The 17647-nt window shown below is 42.1% G+C and overlaps 1 protein-coding gene across 12 annotated transcripts in view; it reads right to left on the bottom strand.

The window, feature by feature from the left end:
- Trim2 (tripartite motif containing 2) overlaps positions 1-17647 on the bottom strand; it is a 189328-nt gene that overhangs the window by 38290 nt on the left and 133391 nt on the right. For 11 of the 12 annotated variants that reach the window (XM_048813541.1, XM_048813542.1, XM_048813539.1 and 8 more), the window contains exons 4-6: positions 5169-5320; positions 3858-4038; positions 2287-3010 (exon numbers count right to left, since the gene is read on the bottom strand). In XM_048813541.1, coding sequence (XP_048669498.1) covers positions 2287-3010; positions 3858-4038; positions 5169-5320 — 1057 coding nt within the window. Of the gene's footprint in view, positions 1-2286; positions 3011-3857; positions 4039-5168; positions 5321-13955; positions 14107-17647 lie in introns of those variants that run through there. The other variant, XM_048813543.1, reaches the window with a different exon arrangement.

The following is a 17647-nucleotide window of genomic DNA, read 5'->3' as shown; positions in this document are numbered from 1 at the left end:
AAGACAAAGCCCAAGAGGATGACCCTGAACAGATGCCTCAGAGAAACCAACTCTTCCACACCTTGGACCTAGACTCCACCTTGATTTTGGATTTCCAGCACTTGACCTTGAATATGTAACTCAAAAGTTCTAGTTTTAGAACTGTGAGAAGATAAATTTCTGTTAAGTCCCTCAGACTATGCCTTTTTGTTATAGAAGCCCTTGCAAACCCCTTCATTAATAAACTCAATCATCATGCTGTACGCCAGGCGCTAAGTTCTTTATAAACATTTAAACATTCAAACACCTTTCTACCAGTGCCAGTGAACTATGATGGCTCCATTTCTGAAGAACGAGGAAGGGAGAAAAGAGTATCTCCTCCTCAAAGAACAACTCACAACTGTAGAGTTGGGGAAAGTACCCTTCTTAAGAGACAAGTATCAAGACGTGAAGATGGTGTTTATCACTAGTAATAACAATAGTAAAATCTTAAAAATCATTAAAAGCCAGCATTAACTGAACACTTATTGTACATAGGTGAGTGTCAGGCATATTATAAGAATTCTTCTCATTTTCCCCCACAGCAACCTTAAGAGGTAGGAATAGTTCATTCCCTTTATTTACAGAGTTTGGGAAGAGCAAGCTAGTTATTCAGTCAGTACAGAGAATCAGGATTAAGACCCAGATCTGTCTGATTTCAGTATCCTGCACATTGCCTAAGGAAGTGGCTGGGGACAGGTGGTGGGTTTTGAATGGGAGCATGAATTTGTCCTTGATGCAGGAGGTCATTGGAAGTAGCAATCTTTGAAAAGAAAAGATAGTAGGGAGAATTTAACAGTCTTAATTTAGCTTCTCTTATGGCCAGGTATCAAGCTTTGAACTTAGAACAGTTCTGAGAAACAAAAATTCTTGCATTTTTTGTTATGGACATCAAAATTGAACTTCAGGGAAGCTAAAAGATCTGACCAAGGAAGTGGTGGAACCGGAGAGATTGACATGGGAGGCTCCTAATCCTGCATCTGCCCAACTCCTCTGCACCCTCCTCTGCACCCGCATTTCTGACTGCCAAGGAATGCATAAGGCCTCCAAGCTCTGAACAGGCAAGTTATATGTCACACCACAGTCTTTACCAAGATGCAGCCTCAAACATGACCAGGCAACCCTGCCCAAGAATGTTTCAAGGGGCCCCAGTTTTCTATGATGTTCCATGGAAAAAGTCTGATGGTCAATAAAGTTTGCAAGTGCTGCCCATTATCGTTGTCTTGCCTCAGAAATGGAGTGTACAGCAGCAGATTCTAAAGGTTTTGAGAAGTTCTACAGTTAAAAAAAAAATCTGTTTCCTTCATTTGGCTGAAGATTTCCTCAATTTATTTGGACCACATTGGTCAGTTAATATACTTTGCAGAACCCTTTTAGAGATACTGCAATGTAGGACTAAACAGGGGGTAAAGAAAGGCAGGCTGGGGCTACTTTCTGAAACTAACCAAAATGCAGACTTTTTTTTTTTTTTTTTGTAATTTAAGAAGGATCAAACCCTTTGTTGTTTACGTTTAGTTTGCTTTCTACTGAGAGAACAGTTGAAAAACAAAACAAAATAAAAAATAAATAAAAATGATAGGCAATAAATCAGAGGAGGGAAGGGCTATTTACATTCCCAAACCTCTTAGCTCATCCTGCACCTTCTATCTTCCATGCCAACCCCACCCCAACCCCATTCCATTCTCCACCCTCTTCCCTCAGGGCTGTTCTCCAACTAGGCACAAGTAGTGGCCAGGACAACTTGCAATGCCTCCTGTCCCTAACCCTTACAGCACAGACATGGTGACAGAGAGGCATCAAAGGTCTACCCAGGGCAACCTGAGCTGACAGATTTCAGGGAAACCCAAGAAGCTGCCCGAGTCAATCATCTCTCTGCCACTCCCATGGGGTGGGGGAGGAAGACTGCCAACATTTCCTTTCAAATTTATGGGTGCTGTGCTTCTTCTATTTCTCTTTCTGCTTGTTTTCTAAAATGAAGATGCAGCATTTGCAAGTTAAAGAACAGAAGAAGGGACAGGAGGAGGAGGAAGAGGGAAAGATGAAGGAGGGAGAGAACAAAAGGAGGGAAAGAGTGGAGGAGGAGGAGGAGGAGGAGGAGGAGAACTCCTCCTCCAGAGAATGCTCTGCAGGAGCTAGACTAAGAAAACCTACTGGCAGCACCCAAGCCCGACTGGTGTAAATTCTGAGCTGCAGGGTTCCCCCCTAGCCACCCCTTAACCAAAGCCACCCAGATGCTCGGGCACCAGGCGCAATGCACCCTCTCCTTACCCACTCGAAAGATCAAATCGTCCTCGATGGGGTTCTCTTTTCGCTTCCCGGTGCTGTACATGCTCGCAGGTCTTTTCACAGCTTTCTGCTTGACGTGGCCGCTCCCTGGGGACTTGACGCGCCGCTTCACGCCTTCAGTGGTGGGAGACACGTCGGCGGACCGGATCACCTTCAGCTTAAACGGGCTGCCTCGTATGTGCTGGTCGTAGAGTCTCAGAGACAGGGTGAAGTCTCCTTCCTTCTGGACCGTGTACAAAAATTCGTAGGTGCCGTTTTTGTTGTCCAGGATCTCCCCGTCCGCCACGCTGCCATCGGGGGTGCTCAGTTCAGCCGTGATGTAGGCATTGCCGGTTTTGCACAGCTCGCCGTCTTTGTCCTTGGTCGTTATGGTAACGGACATGGGCTGCCCGATGATGGTCTGCCGCAGCCCCTCGCCCGTGGCCACCGTCTCGGATGCGACCGCGTTGGTGGTCAGAATGGTCCCGAGGTTGTGGATGGACTTCTTGAGCCCCTCGGTTTCCACGATGAAATCCAGCTGATCGTTTTCACGCGGGTGCAGGGGGAAATCTTGGTCGGCCAGTTCGTTCAGCTTCTCGCTCATCTGCTTCTTCACCAGCAGCACCTCCGTTTCCGTGCCGTGGTTGAGGGCCTGCGCTGTGAAGTTGCTGCAGCTCTTGATGCTCTCCTGCCCCTGGAGCAGAGTATCCAGCTGCGACTGCAGCACCTGCCGGGAAACAGGGCTGGTGAGCTCTGTCTGTGGGACTCCTGCCAGGCACGCTGGGGCAGTGCCCTCCTCCTGCAAGAACCTCGCTCTACACCTGCCCACACAGAGCGAGCGGCCTTTTAACCCAGTGAACCCAGTTCTAATGCAAAATCCTAAATTGCATTCCCAATACCTTCTGGAGATTTCCCTTTGGCCTCCCCCTGCCTCATCACCCACCTATGTATTGCTTGGATCACGCCTTTAGATAACAGAAACCAAGAGCGTGGCAAACAAATTGCCACGTTGGACACCTAAAATATGTATTATTCAGTATCTTTCCTGAATGTTCAAAACTCCCCCATCGCCTTGCAAAGGGACAGAAACCAAACAGATGAAAAGCCTCCACAACTGAACATCAGAAGCGTTTCCTCCCTGCTTTTGTTAACAGACATGCAGAGTTAAACAAAGAATGCAGTCAGGGTTTACTTTGAAGTTGACTAACAGGTTGGTGTGGATGAGATGGCAATTAAGGGACGATTCCACATTATAATTAAGGAAGGAAAACAATCCAGTTTAACCCTAAACCCTGAAAGAATTACATGATACTCAACCTCGCCTTCTGTCAAATTATAAATTGTTACTTAAGGTCACAGAATTAAACAGTTCTGCTGCAAACAGGAAAGAAAAAAAAAAAAGAAAAGAAAGAAAAGCTAGATATTCTGTTGAATGAAAATTCAGTTACTATACAGTGGGGGACTTTGATGGACCCATTTGGGTCCCCTTTGTTGCTGTCAATGACATAGCCAGTGCTGTGAAGTGTCCAATACCACGTCTCTTTCAGAATATCTATGGGAACATGGAGTCTTACTTTGTGTTTGAGGCCATAGTTGACCTCCAGTTCCATAAGCAGCACGCTCTTTCGCACATTCAGCGTCTTCTGGAGCTCATCGAAGGTGGAATGGATGTCATCCACGATGCTGGCCTTTTGGTTGGTTAACTGATGAATGATTTCTGAGATGAACTGAAGAGCAGAATCTATTTCTGGGAGCCTGGGGATGGTTGTTAAAGATTATTATTTAAGATCACTCTGGAAGTGGTCTAAAGTCTCTCCAAACACTCTGTTCTGTCAAAACAACAAAATATCTTTCTATCCTTTCATCATCTTTAAAAAATAATAATGGAATAATGGAATGAATGAAAGTTTGAGGTTCCACACCTATTTCAATCTACCTTCTAATTTTAATAATTGATGGTACTAAGACTTGAAGGTCAAAGAAAAAAAAAGAAAAGACCCGAAGGCCTTTGAAAAGCAATTATGACCAGATACTTCTTTGTTCAGGGGATTGTTCTGGGCATTGCAGGATGCTTAATAGCATCCTGTCTTCTCCCAGATGGCAACAGCATCCCTCCACACAGTTGCGATAGCAAAAATGTCTTTATACATTGCCAAATGTACCCTGGGGAAACATAATCACCCATGGGTGAGAGTCACTGTTCTAAATATATAGCTGTACCATTTTCCCCAACCACATGAAAACTTATCTAAATTCAGTTTCCTGGGAAGGTCTCATAAGTTTCCAAGTTCTTGTCATTAGTATAGAATAACTACAGTGTTCTCACTCCAACTATTGATCATTGACTATCAGCAAGAGATTTACTATTTTGACTGCTTTTCAACTGGCTGTTAAAAGTTTCTGGCTCCTGTCTTTCTCACAGCTACTCTACTCCTCATGTCTGTGCCAAAGAAAGAAACAGAAAGCAGGAAAACACAAGGGAATTGAGCGTTCATTGCTCAGCACCATTTGGCAGGGCTCACACAGAGAGGAGCCAGTGGACCTAAGCTGTGTGTCCAGAACAACAGCTCAGGAGCTCCTCAGGGGGCCCAGTTTGAGGCATGAATTTCAGAGATCTCCTTTCATTCATCTCATGTTCCTAAGAGACTCTGACAAAAAATGCTGCGACTCCTCGTATCAGGCAGTTGGAGGTTTGCCAAGGGGCAGGGAAGCCTTCACCACTCACTGGTTTATGATGACAGACCCATAATCATAGGAAAATCTAGTTATGACTGAGATCTCGAAGAGTCACATGAACGCATTATCGCACTGAGACCACAGACCATGGAGCCAGGCCTTGGGCACAGAACAGGCCCTGGCTGGGAGCCTATGGAGGGAAGCCGCACCTTTTGTTGACAGCGTCCAGTTGGACCTGAAGTGAGGCCTTGTGCTGCTCCACCACGTCCTTGAGGGGGACCGTGGGGTGCTCTGCATGCTCGCCCTCAGTGCACTCCCGACACATGGCGGTCTCACAGGACTGGCAGTAAAATTCCATCACCTGTGGGTTACACAAGAAAAGTTCCAAGTTCATGGCCACTGGCTGAGTGCTCACTCTGCAGGAATCAGTTCCTTGCATTTTCTCACTTAATTCTCCCACCCACCCAACATTGTTGGCAGTATTATGTCCAGCTTCATGGCAGAAAAGGAAAAATAAACTTGTTGTTTTTGAGCATTGAGGATTGAACCAAGAACAGTTTAACACTGAGCTACATCCCCAGTCCTTTTTTAAAACTTTGTTTTGAGACAGGGTCTTGTTAAGTTACTTTGGGCCTTGCTAAACTGCTGAGGCTAGCCTCAAACTTGTGATCCTCCTGCCTCAGCTCCTGAGTCGCTGAGATTACAAGGGTGTGCCACTGTGCCTGGCTGGAGGAATAAACTTTCATGTGACATGTCACAAACAAGGTGGGTCCAACTCCAAAGCTACTGCTGTGGCCATAAAATCAGATTTTTGGTAGCTATTTCCTAAGGCAGAACTGTGTAGGATTATTGTTTTAAAGCCTTTTGGTCTTGGACTTCTTTATGCTCTTTATAAATTATTGAGAACTCCATAAGAACCTTTGTGTATATGGATTATGTCTACAGATATTTGCAATGTTAAAAATTAAAACTGAAGCCAGGCATGGTGGCACATGATTGTAATCCCAGTGACCCCAGGAAGACTGCAAGATAAAAACACAGCCTCAGTAATTTATTGAGACCCCTTAATTGCATGCCTGTAATCTCAGCAGCTTGGGAGGCTGAGGTAGGAGGATTGAAAGTTCAAAGCCAGCCTCAGCACAATCGAGGCCCAAAGCAACTCGGTGAGACCCTGTCTCTGTATAAAATTTTAAAAAGGGCTGGGGATGTGGCTCAATGGTTAAGTGCCCCTGAGTTCAATTCCTATTTCAAAAAATAAATAAATAAATAAAGCTGAGAAAAATTTTAAAGCATTAATTTATTAGAAGGTCATTTAAACATTGATGTGAATGATATAGTTTGTGAAAAACAGCTACATTTGCAAACAAACAAACCCTGAGAATAGCATGGTTGCCCAGTTTTTGAAATCTCCGCAGCACCTGGCTTAACAGAAGACTGTTGGCTTCTCATGATTGCTTTTGCATTCATTTTGTTGGGACAGCACATAGCCTACAGCCTTTCCAAAGTACCACAGTACATTCTTGAGAGAATGAGAGCAAAAAATGTTATCTTCATATTGCTGTATTGTGAATACAGCATTGACCTTGTGGACCTCTGGAAAGGATCTTGGAACCCACAAAGGTTCCTGAAGTGCACTTTGAAAATTGCTACTGTTTGGGTCAGAGATAAGCTGAACTGAGCAGTCTGCATTTGGCTCTACCATTTACTTTGCTGAATGACCTTAAGCAAATTACTTAACCTGACTGTGTCTCAACTTCTACCTCTGTCAGTGTAGACAATAATAGTAACCTACTTTAACCTACTTTACTGGGCTGCTATTAGGATTATGTAGGTTAGTTTGCACAAAGAACTCAAGTGATGCCTGGCCCTGGTTCAAAATATGTTCTTAATAAGTAAGAGCGGCTGTGATGATGATAATGATGATGTTATCTGGTTCCCTGAAAATAAAACCACTGTATCCTGATGATCCTGGAAGTCAGTTTCCTTGTGGAGGTAGTCCCTAGGCTCTCAGTGAGAAGTAACATCCTCTAATTTATTAAGTTTTTTTTTTTTTTTCCTGTACCAAGGATTGAATCCAGGGGTGCTTAACCACTGAGCCACAACCGCAAGCCATTTTTATGTTTTATTTAGAGACAGTCTCACATAGGGCCTCACTAAATTGCTGCAGCTGACTTTGAACTTGTGATCCTCCCGCCTCAGCCTCTCAAGCTGCTGGGATTATAGGAGTGTGCCATGGTACCCAGCTATTAACTCTTTCTAAGGTTTTAAGTTTCTGAGTACAGGAACTCACCTACCCAGAGCTTAGGTCAAGCCTTGCCTGTAGTAGGAACTCAGCACTGCTGAGTGAGTAAATGAGAGGGTAATCCTAGCTACGATTTGGGTGGTAGGTATTAGGGCAAACAAAAGACACCCCCTGACTTATTAAGACTCACTATTTTACATAGTACTTTCTGGAGTGGATTCTCCCAGGAATAAAACAGTCTGCTGAAACCCCAAGGAATCAGATTCAGATCAAAGACCTTCAAACCATCTTCCAGATTTTAGATTTCATGTTTCATCACAGTTTGAAGTGGGCACATAGTAAGTTAGGGGAACACACTTTTGTATGTGTATTATATATTTTTTGTGGATATTAATTCCATATACTTTACTCCTTTGCAGACCATTTAGGAATGCACTTGGATTATCAATTGCAAGTTTCCATTCTTGACCCTGCTTCTGCTCAAAAAACATTTCTCTACACATTCCATTGATGAGCATTGGGGAATTCAAATGAAAATCCAAATCTCCTACAGGAAGATCATGATGCTAGGCACTCAAACCTTATTTTGGAGTAGGTCTGATTCAACCTAGCAGAAGGTCCAGCACTTAGAAATGGTTTAAAAATTATTTGCCAAAGGACTGGATGAGCTAAGGAACCCTCCCAAGGGATCATTCCTTCTCTGGGGACAGGCCTGCTCTCTGAGGGAAGACGCTTCAGTCATTTTAAGGCATTTTACATTCTATTCTTGGACAGTCCTTCACATGACCAGTAGATGGAGTGATCTAAAACTATATGAAGTCATATAAACTTCCTATCACAAAGTTTTTAGAAATTATTTTGGGGATACAAACTTGGTAAGAATTTATAAACCCTGTATCATATGTATTGTATTCATTATTTGAAAATATTTTTAATCTGAGGGGTTTCTTTTATTCCCCCCCCCCCCCCGCAAAGGGCTAGTGGAAGAAAGCATGAAAGAACACTCCTCACTCTATTCTGAGATTTTCCTTTGCATATCGTCATCCTCAGGGATCTGTGAAGTATACATAGTTCTCCTGAAGGCTGAGGAGCCTTGTCGCTCTATGGCTTCAGCAGAAGGTGATTCTTACATTGGAACCTATTCTTTCTAGACTATTAACTGAATTCCTATTTACTAATATTTCACCTTCACTGTCAGTGCTCAGGAAATCCTTCTAAAGCAGACCCAGTGCCGGGCATGCGTAGCACAGGAGAGTCCAAGAGTAGAATGTGAAAAGACTTCTTCCCTCATGTGAGTCAGGGTATTGGGGCTAATAAAAGTGTCTAGGGGAACAGGACACATTAACAGGGCTATTCAATCCATTGGCACACTTCTCATGTCACTCAAGGTTGAGACTGGGAGAAAGGGACATGCCTACATGTCTGGAAAAGGTCTGAGCCAAAGGTAAATTTTATTTGGCGATCGGTGCCCATATTGTGTTGAGAAGTCACAAAGGCATATACCATATTAGTGGTGTTTTCCTGTTCTCAGTTAAGTTCTCCAGCAGTCTGGGAGTGAGATGACAAAGGATAAGAGAGAGAGAGAGAGAGAGAAATAGATACAAAGTAACATAGAGTCACTAAAAATATAAAAAGTCCTCAAGGCAAGAGCCCATTATTTACAAGAAAGACTAAGCATCTGTTGCCATCACTAATCCTCTTTCAAATTAATAACTGAAAACAGTTGATGGCCGAGGAATGACATCACTGAAAACGGCAGAGTAAAGAAATCTGTCGTATCACTAGCTGATTAGACTAAACAGGGGAACGTGTTAGTGGCCACACATGACAAAAATCAAAGACTTTACAAAATTGGTTCTGAAAAGTCAACAAACCAACAAGAAGACAAACAAACAAAATAAAACAAAACAAAAAACACAATAAGGAACAACAAAATATCATAGGGAGGAGGGAGAGTCTGCATTCTGGAGTTGAAACATTATAATATTTTAAACGTCCAGTTTCCATTAAAAAAATAAAGCTTAAAAAAAAGGAAAACAAACAAACAAAATGAAACGAAAAAAGAGAAAAGGAAAGAAAAGAAAGTATGGCCCACATCAAAATACAAGAAATTAATAGAAACCGTCCCTCAGAGAGTCCAGATTGAATTTCCTAGATTATTTATTTATTTTGGTCCAGGGGTTGAACCCAGGGATGCTCAACCACTAAGCCAAATCTCCAGCCCCTTTTTATTTTTTATTTAGAGAGAGTCTTGCTAAGTTGCTGAGGCTGGTTTTGAACTCATGATCCTCCTGCTTCAGCCTCCCAAGCCACTGGGATTACAGGCCTGGGCCATCGTGCCTGGCTGAATTTACTAGATTTTAAATAAACCTCCTTTTATATATCCTCATGGAATTAAAAAAAAGAAGAAGAAGAAGAAGAAGAAAAGAAAGAAAAGGAAAGAAAAAGAGAACTAATGGAAACTATGAGACCATGTCTCATCAAATGTAGAATATTAATAAAGGGAGAGAAATTATAAAAAGGAACCAAGTAGAAATATTTTAGAATCAAAAGTAATTATATTAAAATGTGGTGGTGCATGCCTGTAATCCCAGCAGCTTGGGAGGCTGAGGCAGGAGGATCGTGAGTTCAAAACCAGCCTCAGCAATAGCAGGGTGCTAAGCAACTCAGTGAGACCCTGTCTGTAAATCAAATATAAAGAAAAAAGGGCTGGGGATGCAGCTTAGTGGTTGAGTGCCCCTGAGTTCAATCTCTAGTACTACCCGCAACAACAACAAAGATTGAAAAAGGGCTGGGAATGTGGCTCAGTGACTAAGTGTCCCTTGGTACAATCCCTAGTATCTGGGAAAAAAAAAAAAAAGTAAAATTCACTAGAGGAGTTCCACAGATGTGAGTAGGTAGAAGAAAGAATCGGTGAAGGAGAAGACAGGACCATAGAGATTACACAGAAATAAGAAAAAGGAATGAAGAAAAAGTCACAGAACCTGAGAGACCTGTGGGGCACCCTCACATGCATCAACAATGTACCATGAGAGTCCCAGAAGGAGACAGAGAAAGGGGATAAAATAATGGCTGGAAACTTCCCAAATTTTGAAGAAACATGCAAATCTATATATCTGAAAAGTGTAATAAACTCCATGTACACAACTCAAAGAGATCCAAATCAAGATACCGTTTAGGCAAACTGTTGGGAGACATGGAGAATCTGAAATCAGCAAGACAGCAGTGACTCATCACACACAAGAGATACTCACCATGAACAGCAGGTTTCCATCAGAAAGCTCAGTAGGTCCAAAGACCCCATTGAGAATAGGTTGGACATGAAAGGACGAAAGAAGATATTCCCTGCAAATTGTAACCAAAATGGGGCCAGCGTGGCTGGTCTAATGCCAGTCAAAAGAGATGTAAGGCCAGAGTTGTTATAACAGACAGAGGACAGTTACACTTGACCAAAAGGACATAATGTAATTTGACAAAACCAGCTAGACTGACCAAGAAAAAAGACAGAAGCCTCAGGTTACTAAAAACAGGAAGGAAAAGGGGGAAATTATCACTGACAGGGAAATAAAAAGAATTATAATAGAGTGGTAAGAATAGTTGTATGCCAGCAAATTGATAACCTAGATGAAATAGACAAACCCCGAGACATACGCAAACTTCCAGAACTGGATCAAAGGAGAAACAGAAAGTCTGAATAGACTTGTAATGAGAAAAGTTCAAAGAAAAGCCCAGAATCAAACAGTTTCACTGATAAATTCTACCAAACATTCATTCCTTCATTGAGATAGGGTCTCCCTAAATTGCACAAGCTGGCCTTGAACTTGAGATCCTCCTGGCTTAGCCTTGGAGCAGCTTGGTTTACAGATGTACACCCTGGCACCCAGCTTTCGGACAAACATTTAAATAAGAACCAGTACCAATCCTCAAACTCCTCAAAAACTGAAAAGGAGGAATATTTACTAAGCCATCCTATTAGGCCACTATTTCCTTGAAACCAAGGAGAAGAAAATTACAGGTCAACATCCTTTAAGAATATAGATGAAAAAAATCCTTAGCAAAATATTAATAAAAGAGGTTGGGCCCAGGGTGCATGCCTGTAATCCCAAGGACTCGGGAGGCTGAGGCAGGAAGACTGCAAGTTCAAGGTCAACCTTGGCAACTTTGGGAGACCCTATATCAAGTTTCTGTGTGTGTGTGTGTGTGTGTTTTGCTAGGAATTGAACCTAGGGCTTTATGCCAGGCAGCACTCTACCACTGAGCCACATCCCCAGCCTCCTATCTTAAAACAAAAATAAAGAGGACTAGAGTTGTGTCCTGGGTTCGGTCCCCAGTACCTCCCACACCAAAAATGCTAACAAAAGAACTGAGCTATATATTAAAAGGACTATACAAACACAAGCAAGTAGAATTTATCCTAGGAAAGCAAGAGCAGTTCACAGATGAAATTCACTACATGTAGTATATCCCATTAATAGAAGGAAGGGGCTGCTTATGAGTATGGAGATTCTTTGGGGGATAATGAAAATGTTCTAGAATTAGATAGTGGTAATGTTTGCACAACTCTATGAATATACCCACAAATTGTGCCCTTTTCAGTAGTTGAAATGTTGAATTTGATGTTGGTGAACTTTACCTTAAAACCCAAACTGATCATTGCTTTGAGGAGAGAGCAGCAGACCTGGGGTCACTGGCCCCCATTCAATAGCCTAACTGTGTCTTGGGAGCAAAGGCCCTGAAATAATTTTGAAGTGTCGATAGCTAGTCATTCACAAACACTCGTGCTTGGGTTCTGACATCTGCGACTCCAGCCGAGAGTCGATTGTGTAAAGTGTACAGCTCAGCTGAGCTCATCCATCTCGTCCATCCCCCGTGAGATGAGGTCGCTGCTCCCAGGGCTGGGAGATCATGCCAGAGGCCAGGATGAGCTTATTGTTGTTGACAGATAATCACCACTTGTGTACATCAGAAGAGGAGATTGGCAGGACTGTGTATATTTCTAACATAAAAAGGATGGTCAGGTCCTCGCAGCTAACCCTGAGAGCTCTGTGAGGATCCTAATAATTAATCCTGGTGGGGGAACTGAGGACTTGTTAGTGGCAAAACATTCTTCTTCTTTTTTTTTTTTTTAATTGGTTCTTTTTAGTTAAATATGACAGTCTACTGTCCATTTTTATACAATTATACAAGCATGGAATATATCTGATTCTAATTAGGACTCCCGTCTTGTGGATGTACACAATGGTGAGATTCAGTGTGGTGTATTCGTATACGTATGTAGGAAAGTGATGTCAGATTCATTCCACTGTCTTTCCTTTCCCTATCCCCTGCCCTTCCCTTCACTCCCCTTTGTCTAATCCAGTGTTCCTCTTAACGGCCTCAACAGGAAGGCCACCTAAGCAAGCAATAACAAAGGTTCCTGGTCATTTGTGTACCTGGGCTCAGGAGACACGAGCTCAAGTGTCAGCCCGAAGTGCAGAAACCCTCTTAGATCACTAACCACTATTCCTCCTTTTCTTTTGTGTTTGGACAGTGCTGCGATGGCAGTTTAATTAGGAGACAGAGTGTCACAGCACTTAAAGCAGATGACAGGCTTTTTATCCACACGTGCTAATCAGCACCAGGCCGTTATGATGGCAGCATCCTGCTTTGCTGTTAATTACCCGATTTTATTAACCTTCAGACGCTTGACTTGTTTTTAAAGATTTACCCATGGCAATTAACTGCAGCAATTTGTCTAGAATATTGCATGCATTTGGCTTGAATATGCAATGAGGACCCCTATTTCAGAGCAGCAGCACTGAACTTCTACAGTCTATGATCAAACAATAGAATGATTTAAGACACACACACACTGCTCATTTTCCAAGGCCTCTTGCTGGTTTATAAATTTTATGATTCCAAAGACTCCTAATGACTCAGCGTCGCACAGTGCTCAAAATATACTTTAAATAGCTTCATTCACCTCAAGGAGGGTCAAACTCTTCAGATGGAGTTAATTTTTAATGTGATTTGATGAGATGTGTTTGGTAGAAAGAAGGGTGAAGTTTTAACCTAAAGAATTCTTTAACTTTGCTGGAATTAGCATCTCGGGGAGTGTTTTCATTTATCAAGTACCCAAAGGTCTTCATTGCTGAGGTGTGCTCAGGAAATACATCTTTAGGAATGCTTTCCTAATTTGTCCTTTAGGCAATGACAACAGATTTCTCTTTCCAAAGTTTCCCTGAGATGGATAGTTCTATTTTATAAGAGTTCATAGTAACTTTAAGGACCCAACTTTGATTTCAGTTGGTAGCACCACCGCTTCTTTGGGCACCCAAGCTACACACCTGGAAGTCACCTAGTGTCACTTGGGACTGGTGCCTCTGCCCACCAGCTCACTGAGTCAACTCTTTGGTCCATTCCTCCAACCTAATTCCCACGGGCCTGGACCAGGGCCCCTCTGAGGGTTATTCTAGTAGGTTCCCAGGTGGGAAACCTCCCCTGTGTCCGGCTCCTCTACTCTGAATCTACCCTATCTGTAGCTTCTTTGAAATGAATTTGATGTAGGGTCTTGCTGAATTGCTTAGAGCCTTGCTTTTGCTGAGGCTGGCTTTGAACTCGAGATTCTCCTGCCTCAGCCACCTGAGCTGGTGGGGTTACAGGTGTGTGCCACTGTGCCTGGTGTTTAACAGCCTTTAATGAATTAGCTCCCCATGATTCAGGACAAATTCAAGCTCCAGTGGCATCCCAGAGCCCTCCATGTCCCAGATTTTACCTGTCTAGCTCGTCATCACTATTTCTGGCTCCTGGGAACACTGGGCTGATGGACAGCACAAAAGTTTCTTTGCTTTCTCTACTCTCTCTGCAACTTTGTCTCTTCTGCACAAAAACATCCTTCTCCTTTCTATACTGTATACCCTGTGACCCTACAATAAAAAAAAAAAAAAAAAACTCTAAACATAAACGTATTCATGTATACCAATATACATGTCGTTTGTTTTGAAAAACATCAGTTTGGGGCTGGGCGTGTAGCTCAGGGGTAGAGCATGTACTTAGCACACGTGAGGCCCTGGGTTTGATCCCTAGTATCAAACAACAACAATGACAACAAAATAATTAAAAATAAATCCCCCTCAGTTTTAATGGCTACCCAACAATCTGTTATTTGGACTTAACATAATTTAACAATGTTCTTAATATTGCACATTTAGATTATTCCCAATTTTTACTGAAATATAAAAATTGTAACTAACATTCTTTTTTTTTCCTCTTCTTTTGTGGTGCTGGTAATGTAACCCAGGGCCTTGCACATGATAGGCAGGTGCTCTACCACTAAGCTACATTCCCAGGCCCACAACAATCATTCTTAATATTAAGTCTTTGTCTTCATATCAAAGTATTTCCTTAGAAATATTTCTGTTAGTGAAACTACTATATTAAAAGATGAATGGTGGTGGAAAACACTCATTACATTTTATTAAATTAACATCAACTTTCTGAAGAGCAATTTACCCTTCCGCCCACGGCATACAAAAATATCTCAATATACATCTCCTCATCAGCACTGGCTATTATCTTTTCAAAAAATTGTAGCTGATTTGCAAAGATTTGATTACTTGTGAAGTTTGTTTAATATCTGTGTGTGTGTGTATACAAGCACACGCACACAGTTATTGGCCACTTAGAAAACCTCCCCCTGTGGATTTTCTGAGTTCCTTCTCATTTTCTTTTGTGATGATCATAGTTTTCTTAACTTGTAAGTTCTCTTGCATATTAAGAATTTGCTACGGGGGAGCTGGGGTTGTGGCTCAGCGGTAGAGTGCTTGCCTAGCATGCGCAAGGCCTTGGGTTCAATCCTCAGTACCACATAAAAATAAATAAACAAAATAAAGATACACTAACCAAAAAAAAAAAAAGAATTTGCTAGGGTATTTTAATTAAGAAATTCATAGCTACTACCACAATTGAATTATTAATAGCTTGTTATCATCACTAGGTTTTGGTCATCAGGGTTATGAGTACATCATAAATGAATTGGGTGGTTTTCTATCTTTTCTTTTTTCCTTTTATTTCTTTTATATTTTCTTCCCTTTTTTTTTTTTTCTTTTTTGTGGTGGTGCTGGGGACTAAACCCAGGGCCTTGTGCATCCTAGGCTAGTACTCCACCACTGAGCGACATCACCAGCCTTTTTAAGACACAGTCTCGCTGAGTTGCCTAGCCTGCCCTTGAACTTTCAATCCTCTTGCCTCAGGCTCCCCAGTAATGGGGATTACAGGTGTGTATCACTATGCCCCACAAAATCTCAATCTTAATAGTTTAGTTTAACAGATTTTAGAATATATATTTTCATTTGTGGGAGGCAGATATTCAAGTGAAAGAGTACTCTTTTGTCTGAAATTTGCCTTCTCTTCTCTAGAGCCACTGATACTATTCTAGTTCTATCTGATGGTTTCTCTTTGGAAAACAATAAATTCAGAATTGGCCCAGCCGGGTGGCACATGCTTGTAATCCCAGTGACTCAGGAGGCTGAGGCAGAAAGATTGTTAAATTCAAGGCCAATCTCAGCAATTTAGCAAGATCCTCAACAACTAAGAAAGACCCTGTCTCAAAATAAAAAATAAAAGGGGCTAGGGATGTGGCTCAGTGGCAAAGCACCCATGGGTTCAATCCCCAGAATCAAAAAATAAATAAATAAAATAAAAAATAAATCCAGAATCAGTGTCCCATCCTTTAGTCTCTGCTATTCCATTTCTCCTTAAAGCCACTGAAATAGCCACCTTTTATTTAACAGACCTCAATGCTTTCACACTGCTTAAGGAATTTCAAGCAAACATTTTCTTGATGATATTTATAGCTGGTCACAATCTCTCCCTGCAGCTTTCTAGGCTCCTCTCTATAACTTCTACTGCCACCCGTGCCCGCCATCACCTCCTGCCTGCTACCAGCCATTTATAAATTCCACCACATCCTTCTTTTGCTTAGTGATGTTACCTTCCTTCCCCACTGCCAACGTTTCTCATTCGACATTTTTGCTACATTACATTCCAAACTTAGACCAGGGTCTAAAGCAGGTCTCCTCATGTTTCTAAAATTTACCCCTCTATCAAGTTGAGTCTGGCCTACACTTGAAGGGAACTCTCGTGGCTGACTCTAATGGCCTTTTAGAACTGATAAGATGTGAGTTCCAAGAAGAGACAATGTTCAATATCAGCCAGTGTGGGAATGGTCACAAGAACACCCAAACTGCTGTTGAAGGCATGCCTTTAAGGGTTTTTTTCCCCCCAAAATTTACCAGGTAATTCTCCCTTGGAGTGCAATGCACAGAATACCTGATAGCTATTAATAGTCTCTTGTGCTTTCAGTTAAATAATGACTGATACATAATACAGTGTTTGATTGAAATTCCTTAAGCAGTGTGATACAAAATACAGTGTCTCTCTCTTGTGTGGGCTACCAAAGAGCTCAGGATGCCATTTCTTCCTGGTCTAGCTTTTAGGACATGTCAATTAGCTTTGTGACTTAAACTATTCAAGCCTGAGTCTCTTCATCTAAAAAATGAAGATAACAATAACTTTGTAAAATGCATTTGAGGAACCAAGTATGTTGTTGGGCAAATCTGTTGGATAAACGTGCACTGACTGGCTTCTATGTGTAAGATTCTGCATTTGGTGCTAAGGGGAGTAATGAACCAGGTCCCTGCCCACATGGAACTCATATTCTAAAGGGAAAGCCAGAGGACCCTTAAGTAGCAATCTGCAGCCAGGTGCAGAGATGCATGTCTGTAATCCCACCAGCTCAGGAGGCTGAGGGCCGGAGGATCGTGAGTTCAAAGCCCATCTCAGCAACTTAGTGAGGTCCTAAGCAACTCAGCAAGACCCTGTTTCTAATGAAAATATTAAAAAGAGCTGGGGATGTGGCTCAGTGGTTAAGCTCCCCTAGGTTCAATCCCTGATGCCAGGAAAAAAAAAAAAAAGTAGCCATCTGCAAACGAAGTGGTGAGTGCCATGGAGCCAAGAAGGAAGTGACGTGGAGGGCCATGGTGCAAGACGTGGCCTGCCTCGGCTAGCCACATAAAGAAGACACAAACAGCATTCCAGGCAGAAGGAACAGGACTGTCAGTCCTGCAGGTAAGAAACCATTTGGCAAGCCCTAGGAGCCCAGGGAAGCTACAGCACAGTGGGCAGAGAAAAGTGACGTGACATGACGTCATCAAACAGTACTGTGGCTGATAATTATTATCTGTCTCTAACAATCCCTTGCTTGCCTTAGTGATTGTATTACACATGGGCTTTTTATTATAAGCAGTTAAGTACTTTAAAAGTGGCCAATATATAATGAAAAAAGTGAACAAAGTCATTAATTAGAAATTGTAGTAGGAGTGTAGTTCAGTGGTTGGGCACATGATGAGCATGTCCAGGCCTTTGATTCAATAACATACATACATATATATATATATATATATATAT

The sequence above is a fragment of the Marmota marmota genome, unplaced genomic scaffold (genome assembly GCF_001458135.2).
Source record: "Marmota marmota marmota unplaced genomic scaffold, marMar, whole genome shotgun sequence".
Classification (NCBI taxonomy): Eukaryota; Metazoa; Chordata; class Mammalia; order Rodentia; family Sciuridae; genus Marmota; species Marmota marmota.
This window is presented reverse-complemented; position numbering and strand designations above follow the sequence as displayed.